Consider the following 18,795-nt stretch of genomic DNA (forward strand, 5'->3'; position numbering starts at 1 on the left):
GATTGTGCCCGCTATTTCTTGTCTTAGCTCCTTCAGAACCCTCGGGTGGATCCCGTCCGGACCCTGTGATTTGCCGCATTTTAACCTGTCTATCTGTTTGAGGACATCCTCCTTACTTACCTCTATATGCTCCAATTTCTCAGCCTGTTCCCCACTCATGAGCTCCTCTGAGTCCGGTATATTAGATGTGTCTTCTCTCGTGAAAACCGATGAGAAGAACGTGTTCAGCCTCTCAGCTACCTCTTTATCCTCTTTAATCACTCCCCTCCTATCCCCACTCGTAAGCGTCCACTCAGCAGCAGCAAGCGACAGCCATCTTGGATCCGGTGTTATCTGGTTTTGTTTTCTTATGTTGATGAAACTTTCATTCATTGTTTGCCGCTTGGGCTAACACGAGAAATTTGTACTGGTGATATAAAAATATTTAAATTAATTCATTTGTTTTATGTATAGCTTACAACATAAGAGCCAGGTTGAAGGGAAATATAACCAGGACACCTCATTTAGCACCATTTGTAATTTCCTACATGAACTACAAGATCTTTGATAGCCAAACAATAATTAGAATAAAGACAGTTGTAATCAATTCCTTATATTTCATTTATTATTGACTCAATATGGATAAAATAGTATATATAGATAGATACATGTTAATCAGATCTGACAGTAAACCATTTTCTCATACCTGTGCTGCATGTTACCATATTTCTTTTGGTTTCTTTCCATGGTATGATATTATACTTTCTGGATTGCCTTTAACTAACTTGTTTTAAAAAAAAGCAACAAGCCAACTAAAGATTTACTTGCAGCCTCAAGGATGGGAATACTTGGCCAAATGGATCCAAGCACTTTTGCAGTGGAAGCATTAGACACGAAAGAAGAGAAGCAGCAGATGGAGAGCAAGACCAAGGAGCAGCCAACGCACGATGCCTTAGTTTCACATTCAGCAACAGAACAGTTTGTAGTTGTGAAGCATATTCACGATGAAAAAGAAAAAGTGCTTCAGTCCGAGTTGCAGCAGACTTTTGCAGAAGGTCCACACGATGTGCCAAAGCAAGCAGGGGTATATTTTGTAGAACCGAGCCCTTATTTGACTGCAGGATTTCAAGGTCTACAACATCAAAGTGAACTGTTGAGCAAAATGGATGAAGAGAGTATAGATACTCAGTCTGCTGCTCAGGTTGCATCTATGGAAGATAAAGATGACTATAAAGAAATTCTCGAAAAAGATGAGACCAAAGTTCAGTCCTCTAATTTATTCTCAAATCAGAGTGAATGTTTTATCCAATCTTCTGGGTCTGCAGTCAATATACTAATGAAAGATGAAATATCATCACCAGCCTCACAATTTATTACACACCTGTCTCAGCCTGAAGAAGCTGGCATATCTAGTAACACCAAACAGCCTACTGACCAGGACATTTCCAAAGATAGCTTAGACCACCACACATTAAAAATGGACAAACTAGAAGAAGCAGTCTCTATGGTAACTGAACAGTCTATTGATTTTGGAAAACAAAGCATAGAGGAAATCAATACTCAGAAAGTATTTGCTGAAGAAGAGAAAACTTTATCTTGGCAAGTAGCAAATAGGGAAGAACATTTGGACTCTGACAGGGAAAATTCAGAACTGACCAAGGAAAGTGAGCTTTACTCAACACCTCACGAAACAACGATTTGTTCCAGTAAAGCAATGGCTGAAAAAGAAACTGAATCTACAAAGACATCTGATTTTATTATAGGAAAAGAATCTAGTCCTGAGCACTCGGAGGAAAAAGCTGATAGTAATGTAATTCAGTTTCTTGAAGAAGCAAAGGAAGTTTCAGATGTGTGTAGCAAAACTGATCAAAAGGGCTTAGTACAAGAAGCTATAGCAGAGCAAGACGTCATAGAAAGTGTTAGAGATGACAAAACATGTATTTCAGATTCAGCTCAACATGAAGAGCAAGTGGATGATGACAAATCAGGCATGTCAACATATTTTGAAACTTCCACTTTAAAAGAGGAGGTAGTAAAGAGTGACTTGCAGCAGGGTAGTGATTACTATGAATTGAGTGACATGAAAGAAAGAGCACGTGAGCTTTATTCAATTCCTGCAGTATCTAAGGAAGAAGATGATGAAGATGTGGAACTTAGCGCAGATGAAAGAGAGAGCATCCCTACTCCTGATGTGGGCTATAGCACATTTGCCCAAAGTTTTACATCAGACAGATTTCATACATCAGATAGATTATTTACAATCGATCCTAAAATCTATATGGATAGGTCAGACATTCTTAATAAAAACAAAGATGATTTGACTTTAAGCAGGAGCTTAGGACTTGGTGGTAGATCTGCAATTGAACAGAGAAGTATGTCAATTAATTTACCAATGTCCTGTCTAGATTCAATAGCATTAGGTTTCAGTTATGCTCGTGTACATGATCTCTCTCCTTTAGCCACTGACATTCTTTCAAACACTAGTGGGAGCATGGATGAAACTAGTGACGATCTGCCAGCGACTACTCCTTCATTGGACAAAGCACCATGCTTTCCAGGAGAAAGTGATATAGAAACTAGACATTTTGAAGAAGAGAAAACGGTTGAAGAAGAAAATATTGAGGATGACTCATGTGAGTTAGTCTTCTTAGCCAAAGATTATTACAAAAACGGAACTGTAATGGCTCCAGACTTGCCTGAAATGTTAGACTTAGCAGGAACTAGATCAGGCTTGAGTTCTGTGAACACAGATGCTGATGATGCTGATGGAAGAAAATCTATTCCTTCTGAAATTATTATAGAGGAAAGCAGTGGACTGCATCCTCCCATTCCTGAGGAAACCCAGTTGCTCACAAAAACTGACAGTCAGCTAGAAGAATTAGGTTATTGTGTATTTAATAAGTATACGGTCCCTTTGCCCTCACCCGTCCAGGACACTGAGAATTTGTCAGGTGAAATTTCTAGCCTATATGAAGGTATTGATGAGAAAATACGTAAAGGTTTAGTAGTAGATCCAGCTGTCATTGAAGTAAAACTGGCAGCAGCCGAAAGGTCCCAAGAACGCTTTGGAAGTGAAATGAAAAATCTGACTCAGCAGTTGTCTGATGAATCCCCAGTTCTTGGCCTGGAGCCGGAGCAAGAGAAAAAAAGTGCTGACAAGCTGGATATTGTTCAGGAAAAAAGTAAAGAACATATTTATTCCACGGATATTCCAGAAAGTACTAAGAGAATGATGCTTGAATCCGAGTGTGCCATTTCAACCGAAAAAGCAATAGTTATATCTGAGACAAAACAAATATGTAGTTCAGATTTGGATTTGGACTCTGCTAAAGAAAAAATGCCCACTGAAAATTTAGAACTGATAAAAGATGATCTGTTACCATTGAAAGAAAAGGATGAGCAATCCCTTAGTATTGTTTCTGAGTTAGGTGCAAAACATGAGCAAGCAAGCTCAGACCATGAAGGAGATAAGATGTTACCAGAAGAATTGATCTTTGCTGGCAAAGAATATCAAAGTCAGTTAGGTGATGAAACTGAAACAGTAGAACCAGCTGTTCTAGAGCAAGCCATTAAATCTGCAGAAATAACTGACTTTGAACTTCAGGCAGTGCAAGAGGAACCTTCTTTAGATAAAATGAAAGATAGTTCCACTTTTGATGACACCAAGCCATCTGAGAATGAAATGAAAGAGAAAGTCACAAAGCCTGATTTAGTGCACCAAGAAGCAGTCGATAAAGAAGAATCATACGAGTCTAGTGGAGAGCACGATCAAAATCAGGACTCTGTGATACCTGATGAAAGCATCCAGGAAGTATCTAAAAACATGCCTGTATCAGAAGGGTCTACAGTAGATGAGCCAATAGTAAAGCCTTTCGTAGAAACAATCATTCCCAAAGATGAATCCTTTCAGGAGAAAGTTGATATACAAATGGATAACTTAGTGTTACTTGAAGAAAAGGTTGAAGGAACTCCAGAGGTTGTAGATGCTACAAATCAGTCACCAGTAATTGTGAGTGATCAAGATGTCAAAGTGGAAGTAACATCAAGTGCTTTAGAAGATATAGATTCAAAAATCCAAGCTTTGGGTGAAGAAATGCCTGATATTTCTCCAGCAGAAGTCCCAGAGTTGAAAGGTATTATAGAATCTGTTGTTACAGTTGAAGATGATTTCATCACGGTTGTGCAGACAGCTGTTGATGAGGGTGAATCCATTTCTCATAGTGTACGTTTTGCTGCTGCACATGAAACTGATGTGGAAGGTTGGAAACCTGAGGCAGAAGATGTATTGGGCACAGTGGATCAAGCAGAGACCCAACTTGAGTCAAAAGAACAATCGCCAAAGGAAGGATCTCCAGATGCCCCAGCCTCTCCTGAGAAAGAAGAGACTCACATCACTGAGTATAAGACAGAAACTAATAGAGACGAAACAACCATTGATGACTCTGTCATGGATACCGACAGCATCTGGGTGGATACACAAGGTGTGATTTAGCCCTTTTCTTATATTTATCCCTTTATTTTGGCCACTTAATTAATAATCCCAAGCAAGAAATACTTTTTATTTGAATTATTTTAATAAATAATATTTTAATAATACAGGTACAAGATCCTTTTTCCGAAAACCGAAAAGCTCTGAAAACTGAAATTTGGCACTTCATTTATGTTGAAGGTATTGCACCAGTCCCATAGTTTGAAACATGTTTGTGTTTGAAATGCTTGCTGTTTTGAAGCATTTAATATTTGCCTTATTTTGAAATAAAAAAAAAGTCTGGTGACAATTTTATGGTCTTATGGTCTTACATTACCATTCCAAAATCCGAATAGTTCCAAAAATCAAAATATGTCTGGTCCCAAGGATTTCAGATGAAGGATCTTGTACCCGTATATACTTTTCTTTACCCTTTTCCCTTCCGCACTTACCCCCTCATAGTATGGGTTTTAGCACCGGCAGCGGCAGTTACTGCTGCGACGCTCATACATTTCCTATGAAAGTTGGAGCAGTTACCGCCGCTGCCAGCGCTAAAACCCACGCTATACGTTCATAAAAGAGGGGGTTAATTTTAATAATGGTATGTTAAATAATTTCTGTTACTTCTGTTGCTATTTCTACTGCTCTTGTATTAACTTACTCTGATCCTACAGATGATGATAGAAGCATCATGACAGAACAATTAGAGATTATTCCCCAAGAGGAGCAGACAGAGAAAGAGGTACAGAGGCTGTTCATCGAGAAGCATAAGAAAGAAAAACACTTTAAAACTGGGAGAGGCAGAATTTCTACTCCTGAAAGGAAAATAGCTAAAAAGGAACCTAACACCATCTTCCGAGATGAAGTGAGAAGGAAAAAAGGTTAATTTATAAATCACTATTTTATGATTTTACTATTTTGCCATAGAACTGTAAATGTATTCTGTTATAGAAAAGAGAGAACAAAAGTCAATCTTAAGAGCATGTAAACTGATGTTATGTGATATTAGAAAAAGATTCATGTTTTTGGTTTTGGTTTTTTTTTTTTGCTTCTTGACTATCTGCTCTTTTTGTCTTTCTTTGTCTATAGCAGTGTATAAGAAGGCTGAACTTGCTAAAAAATCAGAAGTTCAGACTCACTCTCCCTCCAGGAAAATAATTTTAAAACCTGCTGTCAAATATACTAGACCAACTCATCTCTCCTGTATAAAACGGAAGCCGACAGGTGACTGCTGTTCAGTTTTGCAATGTGGCTGGCAAACATAGACATCTGTTTTTCTTTTCTTTTGTCATTTGCTTGTTCTTCTTTTGACAAAATCCCCCATTGCTATAGAAGCTTCTCAGTATTTTGTTTGTATGACGGAATCTCCAGTGTTCAAATAAGAGCATTATCTGATGCTTTGTGTCATTCATTCCCTGGAAGCAGTATTTCTTTTATTTATTTATTCTTATTTATTTATGTTTTTGCAGAGGTCATGATCACTTTCGCTTGTCATGCTGAAGTTTTGGAATGCATTGGTTGTATCTTGGCATTGTGCATTAGTGCTTTGTTGTAGGAATCTGTATCCATTCATTGCCCGTGTTCTGGTGAGGACGTGTTGACAGCTTTACACCATGGTATACATTTCCATTTTTTTTGTGTTTGTGTAATGCGTAATGCGTAGAGTAATTAGAGATCTTGGCCTTTTTCTTGAGGATTGTGTCATCAGTGCATTGCCACTGCCAAATCTGTTACTGATGTTTTTTTAATCTATGAAATGCCACAGGATTTACAGGGATTCCCGGTTTAACCCTCTGTAAAAAGAAAATGAGACTGAATAAGGGACACAGACTGGCACACATGATCTTAGTTAACATTTTGATTTTATTGTGAGATGGAAGAAGGGGGCCGGAAAAATAAAATGCCCCCAAATTTTGCAACCAAGTATAAAGAGATCGAGCAAATGTAACAAGAAGACAATCCCTAAGCCATGCAGAAAACCTTGGGTGTCGATATTCTGCCAAAATGAATAAAGCGTTAGCTCTGCAGTCAATATGCAACTTATGAAAAATTAACACACACACACCCTTTTTATAACGCCTCGATAGCAGTTTTTAGCACAAGCCAGTGCACTGAATGCTCTGCGCTGCTCCCAGCGCTCTGAGTGTCGGGAGCAGCACAGAGCATTCAGCACACCGGCCTGTGCTAAAAACCGCTATTGGGTTTTGTAAAAAAGATGGGGGAGTAAATTTCATTACCAAGTTCACCATTTATTACATATCAGTCTCTGCCCAATGCCAACATAACTAGTAGCACTAAACATGACCTGCAGGGCTAGCTCTGTTATGTAAATTGATATGCATATTCAATACCACTATCCATCTAGCAACTGAACAGCTCCTCTAACTGGCAAATTCTATATAGTCCACCTAAAGTTAGATACTTACGTCGGTGTGCCTAGCCAATGTAGGTGCCTAACTTAATTGCCCTCCCCCTCCCCCCACTTTTACAAAGCAGCACTAGTGAGTGCTGTTGCTGCAAATGCTCTGACGCCCATTCAGTCCCTATGGGCGGTGGAGTATTAACCGCGTCAGCCTGCATTTATCGGGCTTAGTAAAGGAGGTCCTTGGTGAGCAGACTTAATCGATGCTGATAATGGGATCTTAACTCATAATTGCTATTAATTGGACATAATTGACAGGTGTCTAACTCAAAAAACGTGATTCTATAAAAAGTAGGTGCCTAGTCCATAATGCCTACCTAAAAGTGTGTGCAGTTAGGGGGTGGATCGTGGGTGTGTTTTTGAGTTGGGCGTCTCTTTTTGAATTAAGCGCAGGTATTAAGGTGAAGAAAACTGTGGCACAAATACGGCGCACCTGAAGTTAGGTTGCCTAGTGATGCCTAATGCTACGTAAGCTACACTTGAGGGGTTGATTCTACAAATGGTGTAGCAATTGTAGGCGGCGGTAGATGTCACCAGTCAATCGGGATGCCAGTTTTTGGGAAAAAACAAACAAACTATACCGTGAAGGATGCCTACAATACAGGCATGTGACTCGCGCCTATGGAGGCATCTAGGCACAACTACTGCCGAGCAAGGATGGCATGGGTGTGATTTCCACCAGAAGTAGCCTTCGGCATTCATAAGTGTCTCTAGGCATCTCCATAGGTGCAGAACAGACGCCCTAAAAATAGGCCTGTAAAATGCTGACCTATATTTAAGGCATCTGTTAGAAAAAAAAGACACGATTCACCAAAGAAGGCCAATGTGTGATTGGCACGTGATCAGCGGACGCTTCTTACACTTCTTTAGAGAATCAGGCCCTAAGTGTGATTTTATACAATACACTTAACTTATAGAATCACACTTAGTCCCATACTAGTCGGTGCCAATTTTTTAGTCAACCTATATAGAATCAGACCCTAAATGTATAGTTTCCTATGGCACTTCTGCTCCTTCTCTAACCTAGTTTCTTTCTGTAGGGATAATATCTGGTTGTTTAGTGAATTAAATAGTCCATTACCTGAATAGGCAATATATGTGTTCACCACTCCACCAGTGAATGTTTGTTTGTTTTTTATTAATCTTTATTCATTTTTAAAACTCACAATAAGTGTAACTTATATTACAATCTTTTTATACTTTAACATCACTTAATATATCATCAAATTCTAATTCGCATCAAATACCCCCCTCTCTAATACCCAACAATTATTCCTAAGCAAAAGAAATCATAAAATATTCCCCCTCCCCCCCACCCCACCCTGGACCAGTGAATGTTTAACTTGCTTTATCAGGCCTTCAGACTTCATCTTGCAGTTTATTTTCTCAGTTTTGAAACCAAACATTCCCAGTCTAAGATGTTTTGGTCTATGGATCATATAAGTTTAATTATTGATCCGGTTGTTTTTCCCTGCAGTTCTTAGAAAGGAAGTATGTTGACAGTGTATATACATTATTTTAAAAAAACAAACAAACATGTAATTATCTCAGATCAAAAATTTTAGGTTTTTACCTCCTCACCCAGGTGATCTACAATTTTATGGGGGCAAAAAAATGTTTCAAGGGTACATAAGAATTTCCATACTGGAACAGACTGAAGGTCCATCAAGCCCAGTATCGTGTCATCAGCAAATTTAATTATCTCACTAGTTATTCCCATCTCTATATTATTAATAAATATGGTAAAAATCAGCAGTCCCAGTTCAGACCCCTGAGAAGCCCAACTATTTACCCTTCTCCATTAAGAATATTGACCATTTAAACCCACGCTATGTTTTCAGTCTTTCAACCAGTTCTTAATCCATAAAAGGACATTACCTCCTATACATAATTTCTTCTACTAGATCAATGAATCCTCTGCCAATAGAGAATTCCCCAAATTTCTTTGTCATCTTCTCACGCCTACCTTTTTCCTAGGGTAACAAACAGCACCACCTGTTTTTTCCCACCTGGGTCTATCACACCATCCACACTGCCATCAGCCTAAGTGAAAAGGAAAGCTGGGGGACTTTGCTTCGGCTAGGCCAGCGGTCAGCAACCTGCGACTTGCGAGCCACATATGGGTCTTCTTGCATGTGGCAGTGACTCTCCAGGCCCCGACCCTTTAATCTCTCTCCCAACCCCATGATTCCCCCTCCCAGGTCTACTGAAGTAACTGGTGGTCCTGCAAGGGTCTTTGTAGCTAGAGCGTGGTCCTCTCACTCCTGCCTCCTTGCGGCTGTCTTCTAAAATAGCTACCATAACCTCTCACAGCTGCTCGCGATATTTCTGCAGTACCTTGAGCTGCCTCGCAGCAGCTATTTTAGAAGGCAGCTGTGAGGAGGTAGGAGTGAGAGAGCCGTGCTCCTACCACAAAGTTCCCCGCTGGACCATCAGGTACCTCAGTATGCCCAGGGTGGGGGGAATCGTGGGATTGGGAGGGAGATTAAAGGGTCAGGACTTGGAGAGAGGCGAGAACTTTGGCTATGAGTTGGGGGAAGGGGAGGGAGGGAGGAGGGATGAGAGGTGCAAAGACCTGCAAGGGGTTGGAGGGGAGAGAAGCTACACCTTGTGGCTTGTCACACCTGTGTCCTCAAAGAGCGTAATGGGCAGACAGGTAGTGGCATGTTGTTCCAATCTGGCATGGTCCCCCTGGAACTAGGGAAGTCTTTCAGGATTTTTACCCCTAGGCAACAGCCTAAAATTGCTCTTTCAAAGAATATCGTTTAGTCAGAATAGCCTTAATGAATAATATAAACTTTATTTGGCCACTGGCCTCAAAATCATAGTCCATTACAAATTTCAATGCAAGCATGAAAACATAACCTAAAGAGAAGATTACCCAAAACAAACTTTAACTCAATTGATAGCTCTGGACTTTATTAGGCGCATTATATACAGTCCCCTGCACTAGAGTCTAAGGCTAAGGCTAGGCATACTTTATACAGGAAAAGAAAACAATCATATAGTTTAACCGCTTCACTGTTTTACAACAGTTAGAATAAGCAGCTCCCTATTCCTGAGCTGCAGGATGGAAGTCTATGGCAGTAGTTAATGAGCCAGCACTACTGGGCTGCTAGCACAGGTAACCATGAAGATGAGACAGAACAATTTATACTTTTGTGCAAGTCCTTTAGCAAGGTACACAGACAGTTTTACAGCATTTGGCAGGAGACAGTAAATACTGGTTCTCAAAGCTGAATTCAATCCAAACTGAGCTGGTGTTTGAGAGAAAACTTAGCAGTTTTAAACCCAGAGATTTTCCATAGGTTTCCGAGAAGCATGCAGGTTGAATGCAATTAACAGGTTGCTATAGTAACCACTATCAGCTGGGGTTCTTAAAAGGAGATCTGTTAACAGTAATCAGAGAAACAAACAGGCTGTTTCCTGCTCCGCGTTTGGCTTAATTTAGTCACTGTTTTGTACAGTGAAGGATACTGTCCCTTTGCTTAAAGCATAGAAGAAAAATGTAGAAAACTTTACAGTCCAAAGTTATCCTCTCTGGTAGCCCACACAGTCTGCTTACCAGAGGGAAAAAAAACAGCCATGGAAAATATCCAAAAGACTCACGTTTGTTTCAAGTCACTTCCATTTGCTCTGGCCAAATTTCAGCAGCAGCACTGTGCTCCTCTACGATCATAGCTTCATCTGGCTCTGAGGAAAAGAAATCTAAAGGGAGGTTTTCTTCAACTTGCTCATCCCTCATTTCCCAGTCAAAGCTGCCTGCCTGATCTGGAGTAAGCTCAGTCCTGTTCTGAGCTTCCTTTCTCCCTCCTGACCTGCCTTCCTCTGCTCTCTGCTGAGCCTCGCTTTAAGCTGAGGAAAAAAACCATACCCCCCCCCTTGGCTTCAGTGGGGGAAAGGGCTTTCCTTCCTCAGCCTGGGACTGGGATTGTCTGTCTGTTTTTGCCTTACAGGAACTGGATAATAGTAGGGCAGAGATTTCCTGCTTTGCTTTGGAACTGCCTTCGGTAAGGCAAAGCTTTCCTGTTCTGTCTCAGTCTCATCTTCACTGCACATAGGGTAGTCATCTAAATTACTGTCATGGGCTCTGATCTGGTCTGCTCTTCTGCACCGGGGTTTGTATGTTTTCCTATATTTTCCTGTGATAAACCTCGGGTCTGCAGTAGGTTTGTCACAGGCTCTATGTAAATCTTGGGTCAAATATTTTGGATAAATTGGCTCTTTGCTGAAAAAAGTTTGTCGACCCCTGGGCTAGGCCATAGCTTGAGTTTATTCAGGGGTCTCCTCACCAACCCATTCCATACCCTCAGGACTCGGAGAACCTTCCTCATACTCCCCAGGCACCTCTGTCTCCATGTGGGTCTCCTCTTCATTCTGGGATACCACCCACTAATGCTCATTCCACTCCCCCTCATGGGTAGCCATTCGGTATTGTTGACAAACTCATGGGGGTTCTTCCCCCTGAGGGTTCTGTTCAAAGCTGGGGCTACTTTAGGAAGTGGAGCCTGGTCTTGCTTTCTTCCTGCCTATGACAAAGTATAATACTTAATAGCTATGTGAGAAAAGCACAGGAAAGTGACAATTTATAGAAAACTGTAGATAACTTCTACTGTATGTTTAGCTCCATAAAAACAATCTTAGAGACAATGTGCACAGATATTTATTTCATAGTACAAATGAAGTGTACATTTAAAACACCATAAATTGGCACCTAGTTTAGCCATCTGACACAACTTTATCTTTCTAATGTAGTCCTTTGTAAGCCAAGTTGGAGTACAGTGGCAATCATTAAGGGAAATTGTGTTTAATCACTGCCCATACTCTAATGCTGTAGGTATATAAGAGATGTTCCATTTCCAGTACTATATTTGAAAATAATTTCTTTTTACTGTAAAGAAAGTTGCTGTTTTATATAACAACTGCTTCTCGCAAAGGGCTTCTCTTATTGCCTTTGCAACTCTGACACAGAGATTGCTTCCAGTCACTGCATCATGCTATCAAGATGAAAAGGCGCTGTGTGCCTGTTCTTCTGACATTATCCCTCTGTACGTAACTTCTTCCAATGCCTTTAACTGAATAGCTAAAAGGGAATAAAGTCAGAATCATTACAGCTGGATACCCCTTTGCAAAAGCAGTATAAGCCTGGCCTTTTTTAGAGCCCTGACTCAGATGTAGTATGAATTTTGAAGTCTTGGTGTAAAAAGGGTTCATATAGGTGGAACATGGGAGGGGCTGCCAATTAACATGTACAGCTTATTGAATACTTTAAGTTATGCATGCTCATGTATTTAGGTGCCCACAGTTATGCCAGGTCTGTGGCTGGTAAAAATTTGGGTACCTAAATTTTAGGTGTGCCGATGCCGGGTTACACTAATATTCTATAATGGAATCTGAGTGTGCAGCATCAGTAATGCTTCCTTTAGGGGTTAAGTTCATGAAAGACTATGGCAAGACCGGTGGAATTTTTTTTTCCTTTTCACCTTTGTCCTCTCTAAGCTGAGCAGGAGTCCTTCACCTATAGTACTGCCAGTAAAAGGCACTGTTTCACTATTACATTTTCAATAGTGGGAGACAGACAAGCATTGCAGGACTCCAGGGAACCTGCCTGTCCCTAGTGATGGAAGACACAGTATTGAAGCACTGCTACCCCCCTCACCACTGGCAGCAATGCATTTCAAAGACTTTCACCCAGTTTAGAGGAAACAGTGCTCTTGACATGTTAAGCTATGAATGTTCACAGCTACACCTATATATTAAGATATAGGAGTTCAGTTTGCAAGTCTCCCATATTGTACCTGCCATCAGGCTAGCCTAAACAAATTATTTCTAGTAATGCTGTGCCAAGCTACATCTTTTTCCTTGGTCAGGTTGCTTCCCTGAGCCTTACACATTTCCATGCAACTGGTGCAGAAAGCCATAATATGTATTTTCCCCCATAAAGCAAGTATTTTTCTTATTCTGAAATCGGGCATAAAAACACATACTGCCTCAAAGCTATACTACCTACCACTGGCTTCAAAGCTGCCAGCCCAGGAATCTCTCTCAAACAATAGGCCTGAGTGCCACAACTTAGTCTCCAGATCTTTCCATTTACTACCTTATCGATAATTCTTTCAAAATAGATCTGTTTCCACACAGATCTAATCCTCATAGAAATATAGAAACATAGAAAATGACGGCAGAAAAGAGCCACGGCCCATCTAGTCTGCCCACACTAATGACCCACCCCCTAACTATGCCCATGAAGTGATCCCACATGCCAATCCCATCTTTTCTTAAAGTCTGGCACGCTGCTGGCCTCAGTTACCTGTTGCGGAAGATTATTCCAGCGATCAACCGCCCTTTCGGTGAAGAAATATTTTCTGGTGTCGCCATTAAATTTCCCTCCCCTGATTCTCAACGGATGCCCTCTGGTTGCCGTGGGTCCTTTAAGAAAAAAGAGATCTTTTACTGCCTCGATATGGCCCGTGACATATTTGAACATCTCGATCATGTCTCCTCTCTCTCTACGTTCCTCAAGTGAGTATAGCTGTAACTTGCACAGCCGTTCCTCATATGGAAGGTCCTTGAGTCCTGCGACCATCCTAGTGGCCATCCTAGTGGAATCGACTCAACTCTCAGCACATCCTTTTGGTAATGTGGTCTCCAGAATTGTACACAGTATTCCAGATGGGGGTCTTACCATGGATCTGTACAGCGGCATTATCACCTCGGGCTTACGGCTGACGAAACTTCTACGGACACAGCCCATGATTTGTCTGGCCCTGGATGAAGCTTTCTCCACTTGATTGGCAGACTTCATGTCTTCGCTAATGATCACCCCCAGGTCGTGTTCTGCCACTGTCCTTGCTAGGATCTCACCATTCAGACTGTAGGTCCTGCATGGATTTTTCCTGCCAAGGTGCATGACCTTGCATTTTTTGGCATTGAAACTTAGTTGCCAAGTCTCTGACCAATGTTCCAGCAGGAGTAGGTCCTGCGTCATTCTGTCGGGCACTGAGCTATTGTCAGGCATTGTGCTTTTGTCTGTTGTGCTTTTGCCTACTATGTTGCATAGTTTGGCATCATCGGCGAATAATGTAATTTTACCTTGAAGCCCCTCAGCCAAGTCTCTTACGAAGATGTTAAAGAGGATCGGGCCCAAGACTGAGCCCTGCGGTACTCCGCTGATCACCTCCATTGTATCGTAGAGGGTACCGTTCACCACCACTCTCTGAAGTTTTCCTGAAGCCAGTCCCTAACCCATGCAGTTAATGTTTCACCCAATCCCATCGAACCCATCTTGCTCAATAACCTGCAGTGCGGGACGCTATCAAACACTTTGCTGAAGTCTAGGTACACGACGTCCAGGGACTCCCCTATATCCAGCTTTTTTGTTACCCAGTCAAAGAAGCCGATCAGATTTGATTGGCAGGACCTTCCCTTCGTAAAACCATGTTGATGGGGATCTTGTAGATTCTCCTCATTCAGGATCGTATCTAATTGGCGTTTGATTAGTGTTTCCATAACTTTACTCACTATTGATGTGAAACTTAACGGTCTATAATTTGCAGCCTCCGTCCTGCTTCTCTTTTTGTGGAGTGGAATGACGTTGGCCATTTTCCAGTCCAACGGGACCTTTCCTGTACTTAGGGAAAGATTGAAGAGCGCGGATAATGGTTCTGCGAGAACGTCACTCGACTCCCTGAGCACCCTGGGGTGTAGTTTGTCTGGTCCCATAGCTTTGTTCACCTCGAGTCTCGATAGCTCAGAGTAGACACTGATGGGTGTAAACTCGAAATTTCTAAACGGTTCTTCCGAGCTTTCCCTTGTCTGCAGCAGAGGGCCGGATCCCGGCGCCTCGCAAGTGAAGACAGAGCAGAAGTATTCATTTAAGAGTTTGGCTTTATCGGAGTCCGATTCTACATAGCTCCCGTCGGGTTTTCCAAGGCGTACTATCCCGTCTGTGTTCCTTTTTCTGTCACTAATATACCTGAAGAAGGATTTATCACCCTTCTTGCATTTCTTTGCTAGATTCTCCTCCATTCGCAGTTTGGCCTCTCTGACTGCTGTTTTGACCGCTTTAGACATGGCCAGATAGTCTTCCTTGGGTTCTTGCTTCCCTGATTGTTTGTAGAAGCTCTTTTCTTCTTTTTTATGAGGTCTGAGATCTCCACAGAGAACCACTGTGGTGGTCTATTGTTTTGTCGCCATTTACTTATTGATTTTATGTAGCGGTTGGTTACTTCATGTATGGTTGATTTTAGAGTCGACCATCTCACCTCTACATTGTCTGATTCGGCTTGGTTTGCAGTGTCCGACGGACGAACTCCCCCATGCTTCTGAAGTCTTTGCCCTTAAAGTTAAGGACCTTGGTAGATGTGCTTGACTTAGTGAAACCTTTCCTTAGGTTGAACCATATCATGTTGTGATCACTGGAGGCCAACGTGTCGCCTACCGAGACCTCTGTGACACTTTCTCCGTTGGTGAGTATCAGGTCTAGTATAGCCCGATCTCTAGTGGGCTCTAATACCATTTATCTGAGTCTGACTCTCCTTATAGAGGTTAATAGCTTCCTGCTGCTGCTGGTCGCATTGAAAAGTTTGTTCCAATCCACATCAGGCATATTTAAGTCTCCTAACAGTACCGTGTCTCTACATAATGTGATATTTTCTATGTCTTCGACCAGTTCTATATCCATGTCCTCCTGTTGTCTTGGAGGTCTGTATACTACGCCAAGATACAGGCATTTGTCCTTCCCCTTAGCCAAATTTACCCAGAGGGATTCCCCGGTGAACTTGACATCTATGATTTTGGTAATTTTGATGTCCTCTTTAGTGTATAGTGCCACCCCTAGTCCCAATTTGCCCTCTCTGTCCCGACGAAGTAAGTTTTATCCTGGTATAGCCATATCCCACCCATGGAATCTGTGAACCAAGTCTTGAATATTGCCACCACATCTAGATTGGCGTTCCTCATTTCCATCTCTAATTCCAGAATCTTATTGCCCAAACTGTGGGCATTAACATACATGGCCCTCCATACCTTATGTTTGCTTTGTTTCTGTGTTGATGTTCCTGCTTGAGCTAATTGGACTCCTATAGTACTGTTTGCTATTTGTGTACTTAACTCTGACTCAGTAATGGATTGGCAACTTACCCCGCCAGGTTGGTTACTTGCTCCAGTACGTGAGTGGTTACCCTCCCCCAACTTACCTAGTTTAAAGCCCTACGAAGTAGGCGGGCTAATCGGTGTCCAAAGACGTTCTTAACCCCTTCTGGCCAGGTAGAGTCCATCTGGTCCCTTTTAACATTCCTTTTATGAACTTTTCGTAAGAGCTCTGTCTCTGGAGCCTATTCTCCCTAGAGATCTTACAAGGGACACGCACATCTACCCCACCATTTAATGCTAGATTCTGACATTTTTCCCTAATTAGCTCCTACAAGCTCGGGTACAGTGAATAAGCCAACGGGGATGTATTACCATAAGACAATAAGGCAAGGATGTTTTTCTATTTGGAGATAGATGATTGCTTTAGAAAACTGTGCTCTTGATCAACCTGATGGCCCATTGGCAAATGTTACATTACGATGCAGAAAATCTGGGTTTAATTTCCAGACCAGGATATTTTGCAGAGGTACCATATGCAGATCCTGGGAAGAAGATCCTGATCAGTTATCGCTCATTAGTGATAGGTAATAAGATTGCAAACAGAAATTCTATTGGTTTAATTTTTCATCTATGAAAAGTATAATAGAACAGAGAGTAAAAGGAAATTTTAAAAATATTAAGTCAAGGTCTACCACCATTTTTAAGAAAAAAAAAAAAGAAAAATCAATCTTCCCCAACTCCTGGAACCCCTTCCCCAAACATCGTATTCCATCTGTGGCCCTCATGTGATTTCCAGTTGTTCTTGTCCTCTAGTGGTTTATTTCAAAATGGTGCTGGCTTTAGATCAGATGTTGCTATATCGGTACACTGTCCCTATAGAACTGATATGACTGGGGACCGCTGTTGTTCTATGAACACTGCTGCTGGAATAAGAGACTTGGGGGAATCTAGGGGATAGAGGGAGATGAAGACAGTGACAGGACTTGTGTTTTGGTTTTTTGGTATGGTTTGGTAGCAGCAGGGGCTGGCCAGACAGATTTGAAATCAAAATTTTACATAAGAACATAAGAACTGCTATCTCCGGATCAGACTAACGGTCCTTCGAGTCCGGCGATCCGCACACGCGGAGGCCCAGTCAGGTGTATCCCTCTATGCTTCTCGTAAGGAGATGTGAATCTAATTTGCTTTTGAATCCTAGAACGGTGGATTCCGTAATAACCTCCTCTAGGAGAGCATTCCAGGTGTCCACCACTCGCTGCGTGAAGCATAACTTCCTGACATTTGTCCTGGACTTGTCCCCCCTTAGCTTCAGTCCATGTCCTCCTGTCCCTGTCACGTTGGACAATGTAAATAATTTATTTTCCTGCCCTATTTTGTCGATGCCTTTCAGTATTTTGAAAGTCTCAATCATGTCCCCTCGCAGTCTCCTCTTTTCAAGGGAGAACAGTCCCAGTTTCTTGAGTCGTTCCTCATATGCCAAATTCTCCATACCCTTTATTAGCTTCGTTGCTCGTCTCTGTACCCTCTCCAGCATTTTCATATCCTTCTTTAGGTTGGGACACCAATGTTGGACACAGTATTCCAAGTGTGGTCTGACCATTGCCCTATAAAGCAGCATTATAACTTTCTCCGATCTGCTCGTGATTCCTTTCTTTATTATACTTAACATTCTATTTGCTTTCTTTGCCACTGCCACGCATTGTGCCGATGGTTTCAGGGTCCTATCTATCAGTACACCCAGGTCCCTTTCTTGTTCGCTCTTACCCAGAGTTGCACCTGACATTCTATATTGGTATTCCATGTTCTTACTGCCTAAATGCATTACTTTGCACTTTTCCACATTAAACTTCATCTGCCATTTCTCCGCCCATTTCTCTAACTGACACAAGTCACTCTGGAGTACCTCGCTATCCTTCTGCGATCAGATTGCCCGACATAGCTTTGTGTCGTCAGCAAACTTGATGATCCCACTGGATGTTCCTTCTAGGTCATTGATGAAAATATTAATTAAGATGGGCCCAAGTACTTAGCCCTGGGGTACACCGCTAGTCACTTTCTCCCAGTCCGAGAGCTTCCCATTTATACCCACTCTCTGTTTTCTGTTCTCTAGCCATTTGCCTATCCATCTTAGTATATCTCCCTCTATTCCATGGCTTTGTAGTTTCCTGAGAAATCTTTCATGTGGAACTTTGTCGAACACTTTTTGGAAGTCCGAGTATATTATGTCCACCGGTTCTCCATTATCAATATGTTTGTTCACGGTTTCAAAAAATTGAAGTAAATTCGTCAAGCATGATTTCCCTTCCCTGAAGCCATGTTGACTGGCTCCCATCAGGTCGTGTGTGTCCAAGTGCCGGACTATGCTATCTTTAATCAGTGCTTCAACCATCTTTCCCGGGACAGACGTGAGACTCACTGGTCTGTAGTTGCCCGGTTTTCCTCTTGATCCTTTTTTGAAAATTGGAGTGACATTCGCTATCTTCCAATCGTCCGGTATCTGACCAGTTCTAATTGACAGTTTGGCAAGTTTTTGCAATAGCTCTCCGATTTCAACCTTCAGCTCTTTTAAGACTCTCGGGTGAATTCCATCAGGTCCAGGGGATCTGTCACCTTTAAGTTTGTCAATCTGGTAGTATATCTGGTCCAAGTCCACCTCTACTGTGGTGAGGCTGTCCTCTATTACTCCTTTGAACACTTTCACTACTTCTGGTATTGTTGTGGTGTCCTCCTTCGTAAAGACAGACGCAAAAAAAGAATTTAGTTTGTCAGATACCTTTTAACTTGTTTCTGAAGCGAGCCATAATTCATGGTACCTGGCCGAGGTCTGCCACTG

General features: G+C 41.8%; 1 protein-coding gene across 8 annotated transcripts in view; it reads left to right on the top strand.

The window, feature by feature from the left end:
* The window catches only part of MAP2 (microtubule associated protein 2), a 744,831-nt gene that overhangs the window by 639,220 nt on the left and 86,816 nt on the right, over positions 1 to 18,795 (top strand). For 3 of the 8 annotated variants that reach the window (XM_033944568.1, XM_033944569.1, XM_033944570.1), the window contains exons 1-3: positions 1,162 to 4,460; positions 5,122 to 5,328; positions 5,537 to 5,671. The exons of 4 other annotated variants lie outside the window; for them this stretch is intronic. In XM_033944568.1, coding sequence (XP_033800459.1) covers positions 1,190 to 4,460; positions 5,122 to 5,328; positions 5,537 to 5,671 — 3,613 coding nt within the window. In that variant the 5' untranslated portion in view covers positions 1,162 to 1,189. Of the gene's footprint in view, positions 1 to 1,161; positions 4,461 to 5,121; positions 5,329 to 5,536; positions 5,672 to 18,795 lie in introns of those variants that run through there. One more of the 8 variants, XM_033944571.1, reaches the window with a different exon arrangement.

This window comes from Geotrypetes seraphini, chromosome 5, assembly GCF_902459505.1.
Source record: "Geotrypetes seraphini chromosome 5, aGeoSer1.1, whole genome shotgun sequence".
Classification (NCBI taxonomy): Eukaryota; Metazoa; Chordata; class Amphibia; order Gymnophiona; family Dermophiidae; genus Geotrypetes; species Geotrypetes seraphini.